General features: G+C 48.5%; 2 protein-coding genes and 1 pseudogene across 2 annotated transcripts; 1 reads left to right on the forward strand and 2 right to left on the reverse strand.

The window, feature by feature from the left end:
• The first annotated feature begins 4,194 nt into the window (after positions 1-4,194).
• LOC137366432 (histone H2B 1/2-like) lies at positions 4,195-8,433 on the forward strand. The gene is made up of 2 exons (XM_068028285.1): positions 4,195-4,326; positions 8,056-8,433. The coding sequence occupies exons 1-2, from the start codon at positions 4,195-4,197 to the stop codon at positions 8,431-8,433; spliced, it is 510 nt and encodes a 169-aa protein (XP_067884386.1).
• An 877-nt stretch (positions 8,434-9,310) lies between these two features.
• LOC137366433 (histone H2B 1/2-like) lies at positions 9,311-18,137 on the reverse strand. The gene is made up of 3 exons (XM_068028286.1): positions 18,039-18,137; positions 14,861-15,043; positions 9,311-9,547 (listed from the first exon to the last, which is right to left on the reverse strand). The coding sequence occupies exons 1-3, from the start codon at positions 18,135-18,137 to the stop codon at positions 9,311-9,313; spliced, it is 519 nt and encodes a 172-aa protein (XP_067884387.1).
• On the reverse strand, positions 14,756-14,864 carry LOC137366440 (U2 spliceosomal RNA; annotated as a pseudogene).
• Positions 18,138-24,714: the final 6,577 nt, after the last annotated feature.

Raw genomic sequence — 24,714 nt, forward strand, 5'->3', positions numbered from 1 at the left:
TTCTCACCTGGTGCCGATAATAGATTCTCTTTGTGTAAATTTCCACATCCTGACTGTCCGTTTCTGTTTCCACACTTCACTGTCCAATAACAAGAAACTGTGGGATCAGGCTGGTTCGCTCTCTTTGAGCTGGCACGGACATGATGGGCCGAATGGCCTCATTCTGTGCCGGAATTTTTCCATGTTTCCGCTTGCGGAATTGTTGCAGAAATCTGCGCCTGCGCTCCCCTCCCCCAGCACTGCCTGTGAGCGGAAGAAGATGGTTTAAAACAGCCGCGGATGGAGAGATCCCGGTCCCAGTGGAAGGGAGCAAACAGCAGCCTCCTTGCAGCAGCACATCGCTTTGGGAGCGTGTCCGCAGATGGACCGAGAGATCAGCATCGAGTCTGGGGCAAGTTCAGGGGCAGGCGAGGGCTGTTTGTTTGAGGCGGAGTGGAGCAGGAACTGGTCCCGGAACATGGAGTGAGTGGGGGAAGGGAGAGGCCATTCTCGGGTTGTGTGTGGATAAGGGGAGGGAGACAGAATGGGAAGAAACTGTTACTGCAGTGCAGTCAAACAACGATAATAATTGTATGGCTGGGCTTCCTTTGTGGGCGTTTATAATTATTATGAGAGATTAAATTCATTAAAATCCTGTATCTTCTACCTCACCAGTATTTGAATTATAAACATTCTTTTGTTCAAACAGGCAAATAATTGAATGAACCAAAATAAATATGATGTTTCCTCCACCAAGTTACATGGAAGAGTGCCACCAGCTCCTTCTCACACACAGTCCGTACATTATCACTGTCAGAGTGCAGAGACACAGACAGGTCATCAGTTCCACAGTCTCAGACAGCAGAAACAGATCCAGAGACACATTTTCAATCCATCAATCAGATGGAGCAGGAGAGACGCACGTTGTTTTCATGTCACCCCAACTCAGTACCACTGACAGGTAGATACACAAATCCCAGTCCAAATTCTCACCCACCATCAAATTATCAGTGTGTCAATCCCACAATGGAGCAACCTCAGCTACAAATTAAATACACATATAACTGACACATGGTTGCTGTTTCAAAGTTACAGAAATAATCTCAATGAAGTGCTCCGAGATTCAAGTTAAATGCCAGCCTAATATTTACACGGGTTTTGACTTTATTATCAGTATTAATTCCCATAATGTGTCCAGACATATACATTGGATACAAATCTCAAGTGCATAATCAGATTGCAGAGGTACAAAATCAGATTTCACTTTAAAACTCATCCGGATTGTGAAACTAAAAGATACAATATAAATTTGATTAGTATAGTTTGAGCTATAAATTACTTACCAGTCCGAAAAGCTCATATAGTGTCCGATGGAAGATACTGTACAATTCCAGAATGAGCTCATTTCACATGCAAGTCCAAGATTCTCACTCAGAGTTAGACAGAATGGCACTGATCAAATTGATGAGTACAGCCTGAGTTACACTTGCACACCAATCCTGTATCAGATTGTAGGATACATTATATTTCACTATTGTGTTCACAGTGACAGATACTATTTAATACTAGGCAAAACCTCAAACAGGATTTATGTATCTACCTGTCTGCTTAAAACCTGCCACATCAGTGGCCTGTTGCTGTGCTGAATTTTTATGTAGAATAAATCCAGACTTGCACCAGTCCCAGTGACGGAAGGTTATATATTGAATCCCACACTCTCACAGAGTACCAGACACTGACAGTTAGAGAGTGATTTTGAAACACATGCTCAGTGCCAGATGCTGAAAGGTGCAGGTTGATTACTGCACTCACTGACAGTACCTCAGCCTGAGTCATCTAAAGCAACCGAACACACAAATAGTAGCACTGAGAGATTGAGAAAGAGTCCAAAACTCAGAGTAACAGACACTGATAGACACAATCTAAAAACTGCACGCACATGTATACTGTATTGGCTAACTCACAAGAAACAGAGTGGGGATAATTGGGGAATTTTCAAATTGGCAAACAGTAACTAATGGAGTGCCACAGGGATCAGTGCTGGTGCCTCAATCTTTATAGTCTTTATTAATAACTTGCATGAAGGGACCGAGTGTAAATCCAAATTTATGGATGGTACAAAGGTAGGGAGGAAAGCACGTTGTGAGAAGGACACAAAGTGTCTGCAAAGAGATATAGATAGGTTAAATCAGTGGACAAAAGTTTGGCAGATGGAGTATAATATGGGAAAATGTGAGATTATCTACTTTGGCAGGAAGAATAGAAAAACAGAATATTACTTACATAGAGAGACTGCAGAATGCTGCTGTACCAAGGAATCTGTGTGTCCAGGTACATGAATTACAAAAAAGTTAGCATGCAGCTATAGCAAGTAATTAGGAAGGCAACTGGAATGTTGGCATTTTTAGAGAGGGGAATGGAGTTTAAAAGTAGGGAAGATTTGCTGTAACTGTACAGGGCATTAGTGACATCCCAACTAAAGTACTCCACACAGTTGTGGTCTCCTTACTTAAGGAGGGTTATACTTGCATTGGAATCAGTTCAGAGAAGGTTCACTCGGCTGATACTTGGGAAGTTGGATTGTGTTATGAGAAAAAGTTGAGCAGGTTGGGCCTATACTCACTGGAGTTTAGAAGATTGAGAGGTGATCTTATTGAAACCGATAAGATTCTCAGTGGGCTAGACAGGTAGATGCTGAGAGGATGTTTCTCCTTGTGGGGGAATGTAGAATTAGGGGCCACAGTTTCAAGATAAGTGGCCTCCCATTCAAGAAGGAGATGAGGAGGAATTTCTTCGCTCAGAGGGTTGTTCATCTTTGGAATTCTGTTCTCCAGAGGACTGTGAAGGCTGGGTCATTGAATATATTCAAGGCTGTGATAGACAGATTTTTGATCTACAAGGGAGTCAATGGTCATGCGCGCAGGCAAGAAAGTGGAATTAAGGCCACAATCAGAACAACCCCGATCTTATTGAATGGCGGAGCAGGCTCGATGGGCCAAATGGCCATCTCCTGCTCCTATTTTGTATCTTTTTATCTTCTTACACACACACACACACTCAACCAGTGTGTGGCAGTGGATCTAGAATTAATCCCACTTTCGTACAAAATACCAGAGACTGAAAGGTACAGAATAAATCCCACAGATACATACAGTATGACTGACAGGTACAGAATGAATCCCATGCTCACACACAGCACCAGGGATTGAAAGATACATGTGATTCCCACCCACACAGAACAATATCAGACTGAGTTACAGAATGATTTCCACATTCACATCGAGCACCACTGACTGCTAATTAATTCATCCCACAGTCACACACACTACCAGAGGCCGACAGATACAGAATGTATTGCACACTTTCACAAAGTACCAGTGAGTGACAGGTACAGAACGAATCCCACATTCACAAACTTTACTAGAGAATGGCAGATCCAGTACCAATGACCAATTCAGAATGAACTCCAAATTTACACATGACACTAGAGATGGAGAGATACAAAATTAATTCCACATTCACACTCCGCAAGAGACTGATCGTTACAAAATGGATCCAGAACATGCAGACAGTGCCAGAGACTGACAGTTACAGAATGAAATAAACACTCACATACAGTACCAGAAATGACAGAAATGGAATTGATACCACACATGTATGTGATACCAGAGATGGAGCATACAGAATGAATCACACACACACAACAAGAACAGAGATAGAGTTATACAGAATGAATCTCACGCTCATGCACAGGACAACAGATTAACAGGTAAACAATCACCCTCAAGCACACATACATTACCAAGGGTTAGTTCAGAATGACTACAAAACTCAAATAATGTGTTCGAGGTTGAAAGATGCAGATGAATACAAAACTCACACACAAGATACTAATAGATACAGCCTGAAAACTGCACTCAAACACAGTACAAGGGACTGACAGATACTGAATGAATCCCACACTCATATTCAAAACCAGAGACTGACAGATGCAGAATGGATGTCACACTAAACTTCTTCTTCGGAAGTCCCTCGGGAATGAGGATGGCTTTCTTCCACTCCAGGGTTGTGGGTCCTTAGGTAACTGAATAGTCCAATTCTTGATCCACACACTCGGCCACAGGTGGGGCAGATGGTGCTTGGTGAAGTCGGTGAATGGGATTCTCCAATTTCCAAATACTCCTTCCACTGTTTGCATTTGGTTGCTTCCTGGGCATGTCGACGAATTTCAAACTGGCTGGCACCTTCGCGGATGCTTCTTCTCCATTTTGGGTGGTCTCAGGCAAGCGATGCCCACGAATCAGTGCAGATGTCAGCGCTTTTCAGGATGTCTTGAAGGAAATTCTTGTAATGTTTCCTCTGCCCTCCTGGTAGCTTCTTGCCCTGATGGAGTTCAGAGTAGAAAGCTTGTTTTGGGACTCTGGCGTCAGGCATGGGGATGATGTAGCCCGTCCAACATAACTGACTAGTCATGACCAGTGTCTGGATACTGGGGATGTTGGCCTGAGAGAGGACACTGATATTGCAGCGCCTGTCCTGCAACTGAATTTGCAGGATCTTGCGGAATCACCACCGGTGATATCTCTCCAGGGCTTTGAGATGTCTGCTGTACAGTGTCCATGTTTCTGACACATACAGGAGGGCAGGTAACACTGCAGCCATGTCAACCAAGAGCTTGGTGTCTGATTTGAGTTCTTTGTCATCAAACATTCTTTTCCTCAGAGGACTGAAGGCTACGCTGACACACTAGACGTGATGCTGAGTGTCATTGTCGATATCTGCCCTTGGTGACAGGAGGTTCCCAAGGTATGAGCAGTGAAACACATTGCCCAGTGGTTCGCTGTGGATCTTGATAGTCGAGGGGCAGTGTCGGGGAGCAGGCTGGTAGAGGACCATTGTCTTCTGGATGTTTTGCTTAAGGCCAATTATTTCATACACCTCCGTGAATGAATTGATCAGGGTTTGACGCTTGGCCTCTGAGTGTGCGCATACACAGGCGTCGTCAGCATACTGCAGCTTGATGACAGAGGTTGGAGTGGCCTTACATCTGGACTGGAGGCAACATAGGTTGAATAGTTTCCCACTCGTCCTGTAGAGTAGATCTACACATGCGACCTAAAGAACAGCTGATGGGCTGAAAGAACACTGGAACAACAAAAATTAGCTGACAGCCACGACATGTGTGGATTCTTCAGCACAGTCAAGACCATTCACGGCCCACGTACCCAAGGACCTACCCCACTGAGAGCAAAAGAATGGAGTGACACTGATCAAGGACAGATAGGCAGTCTGCAATCGTTGCAAGGAGCACTTTGAAGATCTCCTCAATCGTGACTCAGTCTTTGATGCGAGTGCCCTTGACCGCATTCCACAGCATGCTACCCACCATGCTGTCAGCACAATCCCAGGCTGACAGAGATTGAAAAGGCCATCTGACAGCTAAAAAACAATAAGGCCGCTGGCATAGATGGAATTCCCATGAAAATTCTAAAATCGGGCAGAGAAGCACTCTTGACACAAATACATGGTCTCATTTCCCTCATTTGGAAGGAGGAGAGCATGACAGGGGATCTCCGAGACACTGTAATAGTGATCATCTTTAAAGAAGGTGACAAGACTGACTGTGGTAACTACAGAAGGGTATCCCTGCTGTCCGCCACAGGGAAGGCCATCACAAGAGTCCTTCTCAACTGCCTCTTCCCCGTGGCTGAAGAGCTCCTACTAGAATCACAATGTGGATTCTGTCCATCAAGTAGCACAATGGACATGATCTTCACAGCAAGACAACTCCAAGAAAATGTAGGGAGCAGCAGCAACCTTTATACCTGTTTTTTTGTGACCTGACAAAGGCCTTCTACTCTACCAACCAGGAGGGATATGGAACGTCCTCAAATTTGGCTGCCCAGAAAAATTCATCATCATCCTCTGACGACTGCATGATGACATGCAAGCTGTAATCCTTCCCAACGGACCTACCACTGACCCAATCCCAATGCAAACTGGGGTCGAGCAAGGCTGTCTCATCGCACCAATGCTCTTTTCCATCATCCTTGCCACAACACTCCACCTCATCTCCTCATACTCACAGTACCAGAGACTGACAGATACAGAATGGATGTCACATTCACAGTACCAGAGTCTGATAGATACAGAATGGATGTCACACTCACAGTACCAGAGACTGACAAATACAGAATGGATGTCACACTCACAGTACCAGAGTCTGACAGATACAGAATGGATGTCACACTCACAGTACCAGAGTCTGATAGATACAGAATGGATGTCACACTCACAGTACCAGAGACTGACAGATACAGAATGGATGTCACACTCACAGTACCAGAGTCTGGTAGGTACAGAATGAATCCACACAGCACCGGAGACTTCTTTTCTTCTTCTTTGGCCTCTTTGTCTCGAGAGACAATGGGTAAGCGCCTGGAGCTTGTCAGTGGTTTGTGAAGCAGCGCCTGGAATGGCTATAAAGGCAAATTCTAGAGTGACAGACTCTTCCACAGGTGCTGCAGATAAAATTGGTTGTCGGGGCTGTTACACAGTTGTCTCTCCCCTTGAGCCTCTGTCTTTTTTCCTGCCAACTGCTAAGTTTCTTCGACTCACCACACTTTAGCTCCGCATTTATGGCTGTCCACCAGCTCTGGCGATCACTGGTAACTAACTCCCACGACTTGTGATCAATGTCACAGGACTTCATGTCGTGTTTGCAAACGGCTTTAAAGTGGAGACATGGATGGTCGGTGGTTCTGATACCAGTGACGAGCTTGCTGTACAATGTGTCCTTGGGGATCCTACCATCTTACATGCGGCTCACATGGCCAAGCCATCTCAAGCGCCGCTGGCTCCGTCGGGTGTATATGCTGGGGATGTTGACCGCCTCAAGGACTTCTGTGTTGGAGATACGGTCCTGCCACCTGATGCCAAGGATTCTCCAGAGGCAGCAAAGATGGAATGTATTCAGACGTCGCTCTTGGCTGACATACGTTTTCCAGGCCTCGCAGCCGTAGAGCAATGTACTGATGACACAGGCTTGATATACTTGGACTTTTGTGTTCCGTGTCAGTGTGCCATTTCCCCACACTCACTTGCCCAGTCTGGACATAGCAGTGTTCTCGCACCTACACTGTTTGGAATCTTCTTCTCCCTGCTGTTCGCACATGCGTTCAAGTCTTCAGAAGAAGGAATTTTCCTCCAAGATCAGATGGCAGTTTGTTCAACCTTGCCCGTCTGATAGCGAAGACCAAAGTACAGAAAGTCCGCAGCAGGGAACTCCTCTTTGCTGACGATGCTGCATTAACATCCCACACTGAAGAGTGTCTGCAGAGACTCATTGACAGCATTGCGGCTGCCTGCAACGAATTTGGCCTAACCATCAGCCTCAAGAAAACGAACATCATGGGACAGGACATTATAAATACTCCATCCATCAATATGGGCGAACACGCTCTGGAAGTGGTTCAAGAGTTTACCTATCCAGGCTCAACTATCACCAGTAACCTGTCTCCCGATGCAGAAGTCAACAAGCACATGGGAAAGGCTTCCACTGCTATGTCCAGACTGGCCAAGAGAGTGTGGGAAAATGGCGCACTGACACGGAACCAGAGACTGAGAGCTACCAAATTACATAAAACACTCAAACACAGTAGCAGAAAGTAAAAATAAACGGAATTAATTGCACACTCACATGCAATAGCAGAGACACAACGACACAGAATCAGTCAATAAGTGTCCTCCCAACAACATCCAGGGCATTTCCAGGGAGCTTTACACAGGGAGTGACTGTTTTACTATAAACTGGGACTGGAGAGAGTCTTTGTGAAATATACTTACGGATTGCAGTAAGGGTGTTTGTGATTGGTTGCAAATATTTATTCTGATTGGATGGCGGGAGACACCAATTAGAGAATTACAATATAAAACCGTTTTGACATCACTCCCAATCATCCAATCACAATCTTTACTTTCCCCCATCCCTCATTAGCATAGAGCTGTGGGATTGTCGATTTGATCCGCACTCAGAAGGGGTTTGGTTTATTTCTGTGCTTGAAATTGAATCTGAAGATGGTTGAGGAGAAGAAGAAAGCAGCTGCTAAGAAGGGCGCCAAGAAAACTGTGAGTAAACCGTCAGCAAAGGGCGGCAAGAAGCGGAGAAAGTCGAGGAAGGAGAGTTACTCCATCTACATCTACAAAGTGATGAAGCAGGTTCACCCCGACACCGGCATCTCCTCCAAGGCCATGAGCATCATGAACTCGTTTGTGAAAGATATTTTCGAGCGCATCGCGGGTGAGGCTTCCCTCCTGGCCCATTACAACAAGCGCAGCACCATCAGCTCCCGGGAGATCCAGACCGCCGTGCGCCTGCTGCTGCCCGGAGAGCTGGCCAAGCACGCCGTGTCGGAAGGGACAAAGGCGGTGACCAAGTACACCAGCTCCAAGTAAAACTGCACAATAGACTGAAAAACATCCCAAACACAACGGCTCTTTTAAGAGCCACCCACAATCTCTCTGAAAAAGCTGCATCATCTCGATGGTATCGATTTGTTATTTTTTTATGAAGAGTCTGGAACTTTCTAATTGCCTTTCTGATCTCTCTTTTAACCCCATGGATTCTGGGTGATTCACTTTCACTGTTGAGATCTTTGTGTCTCTACTTAATGCCGTGTAAATTAATTACTGATCACTGACCCCATGTTCGCTTTGATCTCGGACGCGTTCATTTTCGCTATTGTACTATTTCGTCAATAAAAGCTGACATCTGTTCTCAGTCACTTGCTTCTCTTGTTCAAGCTCGGCCTCAATAATTAATAAGTACATTATCTAGAAACCCCGCTGTTGTTGGAAACCTCAGACTCACATTTCAACTCCCGACAGTAAAACACTTTCTCTCCGCTTTTGTCTCCCACAAATAGGTTCAATCTAGAATCAGTGATGCGGTATCTTGACAAAGATTGACCTGAAATGTATCCGCTTCCAGAATGCTGTGAATGAGACTTTCTGCCGCGGCTTACAGACTGTTTCAAAAAGGATGGAGAATAGTCCGAGATCAAAGCGAACATGGGCTCAGTGATCAGTAATTAATTTACACGGCATTATTAAGTAGAGACACAAAGATCTCACAGACAGTGAAACTGAATCACCCAGAATCCATGGGATTAAAAGAGATCAGAAAGGCAATTAGAAAGTTCCAGACTCTTCGTATAAAAAAACAAAACAAATCAAAACCAGAGAGATGATGTTGTAGCTTTTTCAGAGAGATTGTGGGTGGCTCTTAAAAGAGCCGTTGTGTTTGGGATGTTATTCAGTCCATTGTGCAGTTTTACTTGGAGCTGGTGTACTTGGTCACCGCCTTTGTCCCTTCCGACACGGCGTGCTTGGCCAGCTCCCCGGGCAGCAGCAGGCGCACGGCGGTCTGGATCTCCCGGGAGCTGATGGTTTTGCGCTTGTTGCAATGGGCCAGGCGGGAAGCCTCACCCGCGATGCGCCCGAAAATATCGTTCACAAACGAGTTCATGATGCTCATGGCCTTGGAGGAGATGCCGGTGTCGGGGTGAACCTGCTTTTTTTTTCCAAAATATACTTTATTCATAAAAATCTGTCAAAATTACTTTGCCAAACAGTTTCCAAACAGAAACAAAAAATTCAAACATTGCAAGGGACATCAGTTTCCTTCAATACTGTCATGAGTTTCTTCCCAACCCTTCCGTTTCACAATTGTCATGTCAATTACAGTTTTACATTTACAGCAATTGAGAATATTAACGATACAGTTCGAGGGGTTTCCCATGGACCCAGCCCCTCAGTCCAGCTTGGTGGGGGAACCTTACACTGTGGTCTTTCCCCATTGAGCCTTTGCTGCGGCTGCACCAAGCTTTAGTGCGTCCCTCAGCACGTAGTCCTGGACCTTGGAATGTGCCAGTCTGCCACATTCGGTGGTGGACAACTCTTTGCGCTGGAAGACCAGCAAGTTTCGGGCAGACCAAAGGGCGTCATTCACCGAATTGATAGTCCTCCAGCAGCGGTTGATGTTTGTCTCGGTGTGCGTCCCTGGGAACAGCCCGTAGAGCACAGACTCCTGTGTTACAGAGCTGCTTGGGATGAACCTTGACAAAAACCACTGCATCTCTTTCCACACCTGCTTTGCAAAGGCCCATTGCAGGAGGAGGTGTGCGACTGTAACTTCCCCACCACAGCCAACGCGGGGGCACTGTGTGGAGGGGGCGAGACATTGGGTGTGCAGGAAGGATCTGACGGGGAGGGCCATTCTCACCACCAGCCAAGCTACGTCTTGTTTGAAAGTTTTGGTGATGAGGCTTTCTGCCAAATGACTTTGACGGTCTGCTCGGGGAACCATCCGACAGGATCCACCGTTTCCTTTTCCCGTATGGCCTTGAGGACATTCCGTGCAGACCACTGCCTGATGGACCGGTGGTCAAAGGTGTTTTCCCGCAGAAACTGCTCCACGAAGGATAGGTGGTACGGCACCGCCCAACTGCATGGAGCGTTCCGCGGCAATGTGACCAGGCCCATCCTTCGCAACACCGGGGACAGATAGAACCTCAGCACGTAGTGACACTTGGAGTTTGCGTACTGGGGATCTACACACAGCTTGATGCAGCCGCACACGAAGGTGGTCATCAGGATGAGGGCCACGTTGGGTACATTTTCCCGCCCTTGTGCAGAGATTTGAACATCGTGTCCCTCCGGACCCGGTCCATTTTACATCCCCAGACGAAGCGGAAAATGGCTCGGGTGACTGCCACGGCGCAGGAGTGGGGTATGGGCCAGACCTGCGCCACGTAGAGCTACAACGTGAGCGCCTCGCACCTGATGACAAGGTTCTTACCCACAATGGAGAGAGATCGCTGCCCCCACATACCCAACTTTTGTCGGACCTTGGCTACTCGCTCCTCCCATGTTTTGGTGCACGCACCGGCCCTTCCGAACCATATCCCCAGCACCTTCAGGTAATCTGACCTGACGGTGAAGGGGACAAAGGATCGGTCAGCCCAGTTGCCAAAGAACATGGCCTCGCTCTTGCCGTGGTTGACTTTGGCTCCCGAGGCCAGTTCGAACTGGTCGCAGATGCTCATCAGTTTGCGCACGGACAGCGGATCCGAGCAGAAAACGGCAACGTCATCCATGTACAGGGAGGTTTTGACCTGAGTGCCTCCGCAGCCTGGGATTGGCACCCCTCTTATGCTCGCATCCTTCCTAATAGACTCAGCAAAGGGTTCAATACAGCAAACACACAAGACCGGGGACAGAGGGCAGCCCTGTCTAACTCCAGATTTGATCGGGAAACTTTCCGATTCCCACCCGTTGATTGAGACTGCGCTACTGATGTTTGTGTAGAGCAGTTGGATCCAATTGCAGATTCTCTCCCCAAACCCCATTTTGGAAAGCACGTCCATCATGTAGATGTGCGATATCCTGTCAAAAGCCTTCTCCTGTTCCAGGCTGATGAGGCAGGTGTCCACCCTCCTGTCCTGTACGTAGGCGATCGTATCCCTGAGTAGCGCGAGACTATCAGAGATCTTCCTGCCGGGTACAGTACAGGTCTGATCGGGTTGAATCACCAACTCCAGAGCAGACTTGACTCGACTGGCTATGACTTTGGACAGAATCTTGTAATCAACATTAAGCAGTGAGATGGGCCGCCAATTTCTGATTTCTACCCTCTCCCCCTTCTGCTTGTAAATGAGGGTGATGATGCCTTTTCTCATGGACTCTGACATGCTGCCGGTCAGGAGCATACTCTCGTATACTTCCAGCAGGTCCGGGCCGACCCAGTCCCACAGGGCCGAGTACAACTCGACCGGTAAGCCGTCGCTCCCGGGAGTTTTTCTCGTCTCGAAAGACTCGACGGCCTTTGTCAGCTCGTCCTGAGTTAGCGGCTTGTCCAGTCTCTCCCTCCTGCTGTCATCTAAGACATCTGTGATGGATGACAGGAAGGACTGGGAGGCTCTGCTGTCTGTGGGCTTCGCGTCATACAGCCCAGCATGAAAGGATTTGCTGATCCTTAGTATGTCGGACTGCGAAGACGTTACCGAGCCATCTTCTTCCTTCAGGCTGCTGATAACAGAGCTCTCTCCGTGTACCTTTTGGAAGAAGTAACGCGAGCACGTCTCGTCCTGCTCGATGGAGCGGACTCTGGACCGGAAGAGGATCTTGGAGGCCTCCTTGGCAAAGAGCGAGGCCTGCTGGCTCTTCACCTCTTGGAGGTCCTCCTTGACCTCGACCCCCATTGATTGCAACCGGAGTAGATTTTGCATAATTTTCTGGAGTCGGGACAGTTCCCGCTGTCTCTCTCTCGCCTTCTGAACACCTTTGTGGATGAAGAACCTCTTGATGTTCTCCTTAATTGCTTCCCACCAGTGAACTGGAGACTCAAAGAGGGGTTTCACGGTCCTCCAACCTTTGTAATCCCTTTTGAGTTCCTCAACGTTCTCTGGCGTCAGCAGTGTCGCATTGCGCTTCCACGGCCCTCTGCCAACCCGCTGGTCGTCCTGTAAGTGACAGTCGGCCAGTAAGAGGCAGTGGTCGGAGAAGAACACCGGCTTGACGTCGGTGGATCCGACCGTGACAGCACGGGACACAAAGAGGAAGTCAATCCTGGAACGGGCAGACCCGTCCGATCTTGACCATGTGTATCTGCGCTGCGCTCCGTCTGCAGGTTTGCTGAAGACGTCGTGCAGTTTGGCATCTTTAACTGTTTCTATTAGGAATCTGGACGTAGCGTCCAGTTTGCTGTCGTCACTGCCGGATCGTCCAGCCGCATCGATGATGCAGTTGAAGTCACCGCCTCGGATGACCGGCCTGGACGTCGCCAGCAGCATTGGGAGCTGCTGGAAGACGGTCAGCCGCTCGCTGCGTTGTACCGAGGCGTACACGTTGATCAAACGGAGTGGAGCGTTGTTGTACATCACGTCTGCTACGAGGAGGCAGCCGCCCACCACCTCCTTAACTTCGGAGATGGTGAAGTTACCTCCCCGCAGCAGAATACCCAGGCCGGAGGAACGACAGTCATTACCCCCCGACCAGATCGATGGCCCGTGGGACCACCATCGCGACCACTGCCTGTAGGTGCTGAGGTGTGGTATTCCACACTCCTGCAGAAACAGTAGGTCAGCTTTGACCTTGGCAAGGAAATCCAAGGTTGAAACACATCGCGTAGTAGATTTAATGCTACGCACATTAATGGAAGCAATTCTTACACACAGATTTTACTAAAAATTAGTTGTTGCTTCCCATACCATTTGTCCTCGCTAGTCCCAGCCCTTCGGGATGTTCCTGCATGCCCATCGTGTGCGCAAGCAGTTTCACGTTGGTTGGGCTCAGAAACCCCTCCTGATTTTTCATGCAGTGTTTGTGCCGCTCGGGTGACATCGCGGGGGATCTTGTAGGCAGAGAGGATTGGCTTGTCCTCAGCTGCTTCCATCTGTTCCTCCTCGAAAACATCACAGCTCCCGGTCTCCCGGAGCTCAGGTGCGCCAGATGTGTCTTTGCTCCCGGTGTCCCGGAGCTGAGATGCGTTGGCCACGTCATTACGTGTGGGGCATTGGGGTTGGGGCACGCCGGGCCCATCACAGCTTCCAGTGCCCGGGGGCTGGGATGCCTTATCATCCATCTCGGAGTTCTGCCGCCTCTTTTGAAGGGGCTGTCGTTCCAGCATTTCCCCGTCCAGTGAAGAGGAGTTGTTGAAGTCTGATTCAGAAGAGAGCCTCCTCTTGCCACTGGTTTGGGTGGTGGCTTTGGGATGTTTTTCTTTGTGGTTTTTCTCTGGATCACTTGCCACTGACCTGTTTGTCCATCTGCTGCCTCCTCCTCCATTGATTCTGTCTGTGGAGGAGGGGTTTCCGGGCGCTGGGTAGGTGCTGGGTCGTTGGTTTCAGCTGCCTCCCCTTCCTTCTCAGGTTGAAGTTCCTCACTGCAGAGAAAGTTGCCTTTCTCCTTTTGAACAGCGGACGCCTTCGTCGAACCTTCTCCCGGACTATCCTTGGACCTTGCCGCCTGAGCATAGCTGAGGCAACGTTTGGGGCAGGTCTTGTAGAGATGGCCTGCTGCACCGCACAAGTTGCAACACTTAGTCTGCTTACAGTCCTTGGTCTGATGGCCTTCCTCCTTGCAGTTCTTGCAAACAACCGTGCTGCAGTTGGCTGCCATGTGACCAGATTTGCCACAGGTGCGGCAAGCTCTGGGCTGCCCAGCGTAGACCAAGAAGCCTCGACTTCCCCCGATAGCGAAGATTAAGGTAGGGTGGATGATGGCTCCACTGGGATCTACCTTCAAGGTCACCTTGACCTGCCACTTGCTGGTCCAGATCCCAAAGGGGTCCTTGACATCAGTGCTGCTGCCGGCCACCTCGACGTACCTGGCGAGAAAGGTGAGTACATCCACCACCGGAACATGGGGGTTGTCGAGGTGAATCGTCACCACCTGGTCCCGTTGTGACGGAAGCGTGAAGAGTGGCTCCGCTGTGAGGATCGATAGTGGCGCCCGGTCCCCTTTCTCCTTGAAAGCCTTCAGGAACTTGATGCATCCCGCCATGTTCTGGAACGTCACGTCGAAGTATCCACTGCTGGGGAAATTCTGCAGGCAGAAGACGTCCGTCGCTTGAAATCCGCAGCAATCGGAGAGAATTTTCTTGATGAAGAAGGTGCGATCGACCGGTGCATCTCCTTCCTTGTCCTTCACGACCACCCGAACGGTGTTGCGCACTCCCTGGCCCGAAGCTCGAAAATTGGTTTTAGCCATTTTACTCAAAGCTTGCCCAGGATCAAAAGGCAATGATCATGGTCTCTTCTCAATCAAAGAAGCACTGATAAGAACAGATACTACACTTGATCTGAGCCAAAAGGCCATGAACCTGCTTCATCACTTTGCAGACGTAGATGGAGTAACTCTCCTTCCTCGACTTTCTCCGCCTCTTGCCGCCCTTTGCTGACGGTTTACTCACAGTTTTCTTGGCGCCCTTCTTAGCAGCTGCTTTCTTCTTCTCCTCAACCATCTTCAGATTCAATTTCAGACACAGAAATAAAGCAAATCCCTTCTGAGTGCGGATCAAATAGACAATCCAACAGCTCTATGCTAATGAGGGATGGGGGAAAGCAAAGATTGTGATTGGGTGATTGGGAGTGATGTCACAATGGGTTCATATTGCAATACTATAATTTGGGACCGCAATTGTTGACAACGCGATCGGTAGGTGGCGCTGTTTTGGCACATGCGCAAATACAGCATGTGCCACGAAAACGTCACAGCTTGCGACTGAAGCAGCTGCCAGGACTAAAGATGGCGCTGCTCAAAGAATCACAGAGATGAAACCTGACAAACACGTGGCAGAATACAATGGCAGGAGTGAGAGAGTGGAGCGGGCCGGGGAGATCAGCGCGGGGGCCGGGGAGATTTGCGCGGGGGCCGGGGAGAGCAGCGCGGGGGCTGGGGAGATCAGCGCGGGGGCCGGGGAGAGCAGCGCTGGGGCCGGGGAGATCAGCGCGGGGGCCGGGGAGAGCACCGCGGGTGCGGGGAGATCAGCGCGGGGGCCGGGGACAGCAGCGCGGGGGCCGGGGAGAGCAGCGCGTTGACACCAGTGGCAGCGGTGCCGGGGGGGCGAGGGGGGGGGGAAGGGAGAGGGGGAGAAAGAGGGAGGGGGGGAGAAAGAGGGGTAAGGAAGGGGGAGAAAGAGGGAGAGGGAGGGGTAAGGAATGGGGAGGGGGAGAAAGAGGGAGAGGGGGAGAGAAAGAGGGAGAGGGGGAGGGGGAGAGAAAGAGGGAGAGGGGGAGAGAAATAGGGAGAGGTAAGGAAGGGGGGAGGGAGAGAGCTGGGGGAGTGGGAGGAAGGGGAGAGAGTGAGGGGGGAGCAGCGGAACGGAAGAGGAGTGCCTTTTTCTGTGCATGCGCCATAAACACAACAGCAAAAGACTTACTGGCCAGTCCCTGGACCCGGTGACACCAAGGTCTTCGCACGCTCGCTCCCCGCGGCTCTCTACGGCCTCTCGCTTCCGGCCCTCTCCATTCAGCCGTTCCCTCCAGCTGCGGCTGCCCAATCCAGTTGCTTTCTCCCCTACCCAGTTGCTTTCTCTACTTCTCCACAGTACTTCAGGCATTGCAACTGTATGGTCCCTGCATTTTGCATGCTCCCTCTCCCCACCCCTCCCCGCTCTCCCCACCCCTCCCCGCTCTCCACACCCCTCCCCCTCTTCACCCACCCCTCCCTCTACACCCCCACCATAGTTGAATATCTGAAGTGCAGTTGCAAAGTCGGGGAAATAGCATGCAAAACAAAACCTCAACAATTCTGGGTTTAATTACTGAAAAGTTTTATTAAGTTCATTAAGTATGCGAGGAACTGCTGTGCGTGGATACATGAGTGTTGTGTCCAGCATTCCCGTTAGACAGACAGGCCGAGTCTCTGCTATGCACAGCTAAAGAGATTGTTCCTGGAGAGCCTTGTGGTGAATGAACGCTTGGCTCTCTATTCCACTACTGTATTGTCCATGTGAAGAAGGAAAAGTCACAAGAGTCTGAGCTCAGTCTATTCTTGGTGAATGTTCCCCAAGCGCATCCCAATGTGCATTCCCAATTCATCCATAAATGCAATGTACCTTTCTACATCGTGATGAGCTCCGCAGCATGATCCAGTTGCCTTCGTTGCTTGAATGCTGACCTTAAGTCTCAAGGATTGTTTTCTCGACGGCATGTTTTACATGAAAAGAAATAAAGCAAATCAGAGTCAGAGCTTGCCTCCCTCCATCCACTGAAATTACTGTTGTGCACACCTTTTTAAGTTCTGCAGTGAAGGCACAAATTGATAACGTCGCCAATGAAGCACTTATTACCCACCTCAGATGCAGGAATCAGCACATCCTTGCAACCTTTCCCGCACTGCCTCCTTTGCTTGAATACAGTCCTTAAGTGTCAAGGATTGTTTTCTCAAGGACACATTTTACATGAAAGAAAATAAGGAAAGAACATCAGTGTCAGAGCTTCCCTCCCTCCAATGAAATTACTGCTGAGCATGCTTTGTGTTCTGCGGTAAAGGCATGTACTGATAACACCGCCAATGAATCATGTAGTACCCACCTCAGCTGTAGGAGGCAGGATGATGTTACTGCCCCTATCTCGTGATGGTTCAATGCTGCTCTCAGGGAAAACACGAATGATGTGAGGGTGCTGGAAAAGAAGCACATTTCTTTTGGGCTATGAACATGTAGCTGGCCATTTAGCCCAGCAGTTCCCTGCCAGTGGTTATGTTACTCGTACGTCTTTCCATCCATTCCCATTTAATCCTGACTACTACTATCACCAGTTGTGTTCACAGCAAGAGCATTCACATTTCTGCTACCACTGGACAAGGCATGCTTGTTTCTTTTAGTGCTCAGTCTCTTCTTGCTGAATGTTCCCCAAGTGCTTGACCCCTTTGGACGCCCTCTCTGCTTGACAGGCAGCAACTGGCAAATCGCGGAGTGTCACAAGGCTCTGCACGGTTGTTTCAACGTCGGATGGGGAAGCAGGTGGCTGTGAGTCCATGAGCACTGCCCTGATGGGTTTTGGAGCAGGTAACTGTGTGCCCATGAGCACTGCGCTGATGGGTGTAGGAGCAGGTAACTGTGTGCCCATGAGCACTGCCCTGATGGGCGTAGGAGCAGGTAACTGTGTGTCCATGTGCACTGCCCTGATGGGTGTAGGAGCAGGTAACTGTGTGTCCATGTGCACTTCCCTGATGGGTGTAGGAGCAGGTGACTGTGTAACTGAACAGCAAGGAGAGGGTACCGCAGGTAGGGGAAGTGGAGATTTGAACAGGCAGGCATATGTATGGTCCATCAGATCATTAGGCCAGGGCGTGAGACGCTCAGGATCCAGGGTTTGTAACACGTAACTGATGTCCAGCGCGCGGCCAACTCCATCCGAAGGTGCTTCCGGGCAATTGTTGGGCATAGTAAATGGCTCCATCTCATCAGCCAGTCCTTGCTGCCAGCGGAGAGTCTGTTGCCGCAGCCAGTCCAATCTCCTCATGAATGCTGCCGTTCCACTCTGCAGAACGGCCTGTTGTAGCTGGTGCAATTGATCTGAAAGCAAGCGGTATTTTTCATTGTGGCTGAGGGGCTGTGGCTGTTCCTCCGTAATCACAATGGCAGCAGCCATGCCTGTCGTCGTTGGTGTCAGAGATGCACGCCAGCGACAATTGGGGGCGAGCCTGTCCAAAGGCAGACCCAGATGCCTCTGCACAACAACAGCATGTTTGCAGGGCAACAAAGTCTGAATGGAGAAGATGCAGCTGCAGGTAGCCTGGCCATCATGTATCTGCAGTGTGTACTGTTTGGCGCCAGAAATCACAGTCACTGTGCCTTCATCCTGCTACATGTGGTGGCCCAGACAATGGAAATGTTTTCAGAGCAACTCACAACAGGGACTGGAGAACATGCGGTGGCCCAGCCAATGGAAATGTTTTCAGAGCAACTCACAACAGGGGCTGGAGAACATGCGGTGGCCCAGTCAATGGAAATGTTTTCAGAGCAACTCACAACAGGGACTGGAGAACACGCGGTGGCCCAGACAATGGAAATGTTTTCAGAGCAACTAACAAAGGCAGAGCAACTTACCTTGGAACAATCACCTGTGTCAAATAAAAATGAAGCAAGTCTCCAAAGCGAATAAATAATTCAGATAAAATGCGAAAAAATGCCCGGCGAAACCTCCCTTCCTTCCACTTTCAAAAAGTCGCGCCGAAGCTTTGACGCATTCGCAGAGGCCAAACTGGCGCGTCGGCGAGGCAGACGAAATAACGCGATGACGTAATCTGCGCATGCGCACATCGGTTCAGACGGGCCGGTCCGCAGCGCATGCGCAGAGATGTGGAGGCTGTGTGCGCATGCGCGTACTGTGTGCGCGCGTCTGCGCATGGGCAATGCGGTTCTGCTCATCCGGACCGCAGCGCACGCGCAGGGGGCATCAGACCGTCTGCGCATTTGCGCACCGCGGCGCATCCTGATGATGTGTCCGATGAAATAGCGTTGTCATGAATTCCTTTGTTTGTACTAACCCTGCAGTAATCCCAACCTACACTAGGGGCAATTTACCGATCAACCTGCAAGTCTTTCGGGGGTGGGAGCAAACCAGAGCACCCGGCGAAAACTCACGCGGTCACAGGGAGAACTTGCAAACTCCGCACAGGCAGTACCCCGAGTCGAACCCGGGTCCCTGGAGCTGTGAGGCTGAATTGGTAACCACTGCGCCACTCTGTCAGACTCTGGTACTGTGTTTGAGTATGACATCCATTCTGTATCTGTCAGTCTCTGTTGCTGTGTTTGAATGTGAGGAGTTGAGGCGGAGTGTTGTGGCAAGAAGATGGAAAAGAGCGTTGGTGCGATGACAGCCTTAGTTGACCCCAGTTTGCATTGGGATTGGGTCAGTGGTAGGCCCGTTGGGAAGGATTACAGCTTGCATGTCATCATGCAGTCGTTGGAGGTTGGTGACGAATTTTTCCGGCAGCCAAATTTGAGGAGGACGTTCCATAATCCCTCCTGGTTGGCAGAGTCGAAGGCCTTTGTCAGGTCAGAGAAGACCAGGTCGAAAGGTTGCTGCTGTTCCCTACATTTTCTTGGAGTTGTCTTGCTGTGAAGATCATGTCCACTGTGTCTCTTGATGGACAGAATCCACATTGTGATTCCAGTAGGTGGTCTTCAGCTACGGGGAGGAGACAGTTGAGAAGGACTCTTGTGATGGCCTTCCCTGTGGTGAACAGCTGGGATACCCCTCTGTAGTTACCACAGTCGGTCTTGTCACCATTTTTGGTGATGATCACAATGACGGCATCTCAGAGATCCCTGGCATGCTCTCGTCCTTCCAGCTGAGGGAAATGAGACCATGTATTTGTGTTAAGTGTTCTTCTCTGTCGTATTTTAGATTTTCAGAGGGAATTCCATCTATGCCAGTGGCCTTCATTTTTTTTTTAGCTGTTAGATTGCCTTTTCAATTTCTGTTGGGCTGGGATTGTGCTGACGTCATGGTGGGTAACAAGCTGTGGAATGCGGTCAAGGGCACTTGCATCAAGGACTGAGTTGCGATTGAGGAGATCTTCAAAGTGCTACTTCCAACGAGTGCTGACTGCCTCTCTGACCGTGATCAGTGTCACTCCATTCTTTACTCTCAGTAGGGTAGGTCCTTGGTAATTTGGGCCATAAATGGTCTTGATGGTGCTGAAGAATCCACACATGTCGTGGCTGTCAGCAAGTTGCTGTATTTCCTGCACTCTTTCAGCCCATCAGCTGTTCTTTAGTTCGTGTAAGCAGATCTACTGGACAGGAAGAATGGGAAACTATTGAACCTACATTGCCTGTAGTCCTGAAGCAAGGCCACTCCAACATCTGTCATCGGGCTGCAGTATGATGACAGTGCTTGCATATGCGCACACTCAGAGGCCAAGCTTCAAACCCTCATCGATGCATTCATGGAGGCGTATGAAAGAATTGGCTTAAAGCAAAACATCCGGAAAGCTAAGGTCCTCTGCCAGCCTGCTCCCCGACACTGCCCCCGACTATTAAGATCCTCGGCGAATCACTGGACAATGTGGATCACTGCTCATACCTTGGGAACCTCCTGTCACCAAGGGCAGATATCGACAATGACACTCAGGATCGCTTCCAGAAGGCCATGTGGCCCATAAATCCTGCTCTGCCATTCAATAAGATCATGCCTGTTCTGATTGAGGCCTTAATTCCACTTTCCTGCCTGCGCCCATTGACCAATGACACCCTTGTACATCAAAAAATCTGTCCATCACAGCCTTGAATATATCCAATGACCCAGCCTCCACAGTCCTCTGGAGAACAGAATTCCAAAGATGAGCAACCCTCTGAGAGGAGAAATTCCTCCTCACCTCCTTCTTGAATGGGAGACCGCTTATCTTGAAACTGTGGCCCCTAATTCTACATTCCCCCACAAGGTGAAACATCTTCCCAGCATCTACTTGTCCAGTCCACTGAGAATCTTATAGATTTCAATAAGATCACCTCTCAATCTTCTAAACTCCAGTGAGTAAAGGCCCAATCTGCTCAATTTATTCGCATAAATCAACCCTTCATCCCAGGAATTATTCTAGTGAATATTCTCTGAACTGATTCCAATGCAAGTATATCCCTCCTTAAGTAAGGAGACCAAAACTGTCTGGAGTACTTTAGTTGGGATGTCACTAATGCACTGTACAGTTACAGCAAAACTTCCCTACTTTTATACTCCATTCCCCTTACTAAAAACGCCAACATTCCATTTGCCTTCCTAATTACTTGCTATACCTTCATGCTAACTTTTTTGTAAATCATGTACCTGGCACCCAGATCCCTCAGTACAGCAGCATTCTGCAGTCTCGCTATGTAAGTAATATTCTTTTTCTATTCTTCCTGCCGAAGTAGGCAATCTCACATTTTCCCATATTATACTCCATCTGCCAAACTTTTGCCCACTGACATAACCCATCTATATCTCTTTGCAGACACTTTATGTCCTCCTCACAACTTTCTTTCCTATCTATCTTTGTGCCACCCATAAATTTGGCAACAGTACACTCAGTCCCTTCATGCAAGTTATTAATATAGACCATAAATAGTTGAGGCACCAGCACTGGTCCCTGTGACAATCCATTAGTTACAGTTTGCCAATCTGAAAATGCCCCATTTATCCCCACTCTCTGTTTCCTGTGAGTTAGCCAATCCTATATCCATGTGTGTGTAGTTTTCAGTTTGTATCTGTCAGTGTCTGGTACTCTATGTGAGTTTTGGACTCTTTCTCAATCTCTCAGTGCTACTATTTGTGTGTTAGGTTGCTTTAGATGACTCAGGCTGAGGTACTGTGAGTGAGTGCATTAATCAACCGATATCTTTCAGCATCTGGCACTGAGCATGTGTTTCAGCATCACTATCTATCTGTCAGTATCTGGTACTCTGTGTGAGTGTGGGTTTCATTATATAATTTTCCGTCCCTGGGACTGATGGCAAGTCTGGATTTATTCCACATAAAATGTCAGCACAGCAACAGGCCACTGATGTGATAGGTTTTAATCAGACAATATATTTCAGGTTTTGCTTAGTATTAAATATCTGTCACTGTGAACACAATAGTGAAAGATAATGTATCCTACAATCTGATACAGGATTGGTGTGCAATTGTAACTCAGGCTGTACTAATCAATTTGATTAGTGCCATTCAGTCTGAGGGAGAATATTGGACTTGTGTGTAAAATGAGCTCAGTCTGGAATTTTGCAGTATCTTCCATCTGACACTATATGAGGTTTTAGGACTGGTACGTAATTTATAGCTCAAACTATACTAATCAAATTTATATTGTATCTTTTAGTTTCACAATCCGGATGAGTTTTAAACTGGAATCTGAGTTTGTATCTCAGGTTATACGATATTTCAGAATCTCTCAATCTGATTATGCACTTGAGATTTGGACTTGAGTCCAATGTATATGTGTAGAAACATGATGGGCGGCACAGTGGCGCAGTGGTTAGCACTGCAGCCTCACAGCTCCAGTGACCCGGGTTCAATTCTGGGTACTGCCTGTGTGGAGTTTGCAAGTTCTCCTTGTGTCTGCGTGGGTTTCCTCCGGGTGCTGCGGTTTCTTCCCACAAGCCAAAAGACTTGCAGGTTGGTTGGTAAATTGGCCATGAAAAATTGCCCCTAATATAGGTCGGTGGCAGGGATAGATGGGGATGTGGTAGGAATGTGGGATTAGTGTAGGATTAGTATAAATGGGGGTGGATGGTCGGCACAGACTCGGTGGGCTGAAGGGCCTGTTTCAGTGCTGTATCTCCAAACTAAACTAAATTAATACTGATTATAAACTCATAACCTGTGTAAATATTGGGCTGGTATTTAACTTGAATCTCAGAGTACATTATTGAGGTTATTTCTGTAACTTTGAAACAGGAACCATGTGTCATTTCTATGTGTATTTAATTTGCAGCTGAGGTTGCTCTTATGTGGGATTGACACACTGATAATTTGATAGTGGATGAGAATTTGGACTGGGATTTATGTATCTACCTGTCAGTGGTACTGAGTTGGGGTGGAAACAACGTCTGTCTCTCCTGTTCTGTTTGATTGATGGATTGAAAATGTGTCTCTGTGCTCTGTGAGTGATAATGTACAGACTGTGTGTGAGATGGAGCTGGTGACACTCTTCCTTGTAACTTGGGTGGAGGAAACATCCCGTTACCTGGTTCATTCAATCATTTGTCTGTTTAAACAAAAGTATGTTTATAACTGAAATACAGGTAGATCGAAGATACAGAATTTTGATTAATTTAATCTCTCAAATAATAATCATTATGGATACCGCAAAAGAACCCCAGCAGCACAAATATTGTCAGTGTTTCACTCCACTACAGTCAGTTCCTTCACATTCTGTCTCCATCCCCTTGTCCACACACAACTGGAGATTGGCCTCGCCACTCACTCCATGTTCCCGGACCGTTTCCAGCTCCACTCCGCCTCTTACAAACAGCCCCCGCCTCCCTCTGATCTTGACCCCGGACTCGATGCTGATCTCTGAGTCCATCTGCGGACACGCTCCCAAAGCGATGTGCTGCTGGAAGGAGGCTGCTGTTTGCTTCCCTCCCCTAGGACCGGGATCTCTCCATTGGCGCCTGTTTGAAACCATCTTCTTCCGCCCACAGGCAGTGCTGAGAGAGGGGAGCGCAGGCGCAGATTTCTGCAACAATTCAACCTGAAACATAGAAAATTTCCGGCACAGAATGAGGCAATTCGGCCCATTTGCCAGCGCAAAGAGAGCAATATAGCCTGTTCCCACAGTTTACTGTTATTGGACAGTGAAGTGTGGAAACAGAAGCGGACGGTCAGGATGTGGGGAGTAAGACAAAGTGAATCTATTATAGGCACCAGGTGAGAAGTGTGAAGGACACATTTTAAACAGCGGCTGTTTGGTTTCATTTGAATGGTTAGACCATGGGAGCGGGAACTGGAAATCTGACCTGTGTGAAAGTCCCTGCTCCGTCGGTCAGTCCCATTCATGGCCCAGTGGATTGTTTCTGGATGTCATTTAATTCTTGTAAAATGGCCAAAGCCCCTGGTATGCAGTAGCTGGGGGCTGCAGGACTGCAGTGGAATCAGACACTGACTCTATTTGTATTGCTGGGTTTCCTTTGTGATTGTTCACAATGATTATTCATTGAAAAATTGTTTTGGTCACTTTTGTATCTTCTACCACACCTCTTCCTGAATTCTACAGGGAAATACTTGAAGGAAGCTGAATAAATGTAGTGATTCCTCGACACAAGAGGAAGTGCAGCCAGCTCCTCACACACAGTAAGTACAGTATCAGTCACAGACAGCAGAGACATCAATTCCACAATCGCCGACAGCAGAAGTAGTCAGAACATAAAAACACACAAAATAGGAGCAGGAGTAGATCATGTGGCCCGTGGAGCCTGCTCTGCCATTCAGTACCATCATGGATGATCTTAGGCTTCAATTCCACTTTCCCGCCTGCTCGCCTTACCCCCTGATTCCCTGAGAGATCAAAAATCTGTCTATCGCAGCTTTACATGTATTCAATGATGGAGCATCCACAATCCTCTGGAGTAGAAAATTCACAACCCTTTGAGTGAAGTAATTTCTCCTCATCTCAGTTCTAAATGATCAGCTCCTTATCGTGGGACTGTGTCCCCATGTTTTAGATTCTCCGACCAGCAGAAACAAT

Source organism: Heterodontus francisci, unplaced genomic scaffold, assembly GCF_036365525.1.
Source record: "Heterodontus francisci isolate sHetFra1 unplaced genomic scaffold, sHetFra1.hap1 HAP1_SCAFFOLD_88, whole genome shotgun sequence".
Taxonomy (NCBI): Eukaryota; Metazoa; Chordata; class Chondrichthyes; order Heterodontiformes; family Heterodontidae; genus Heterodontus; species Heterodontus francisci.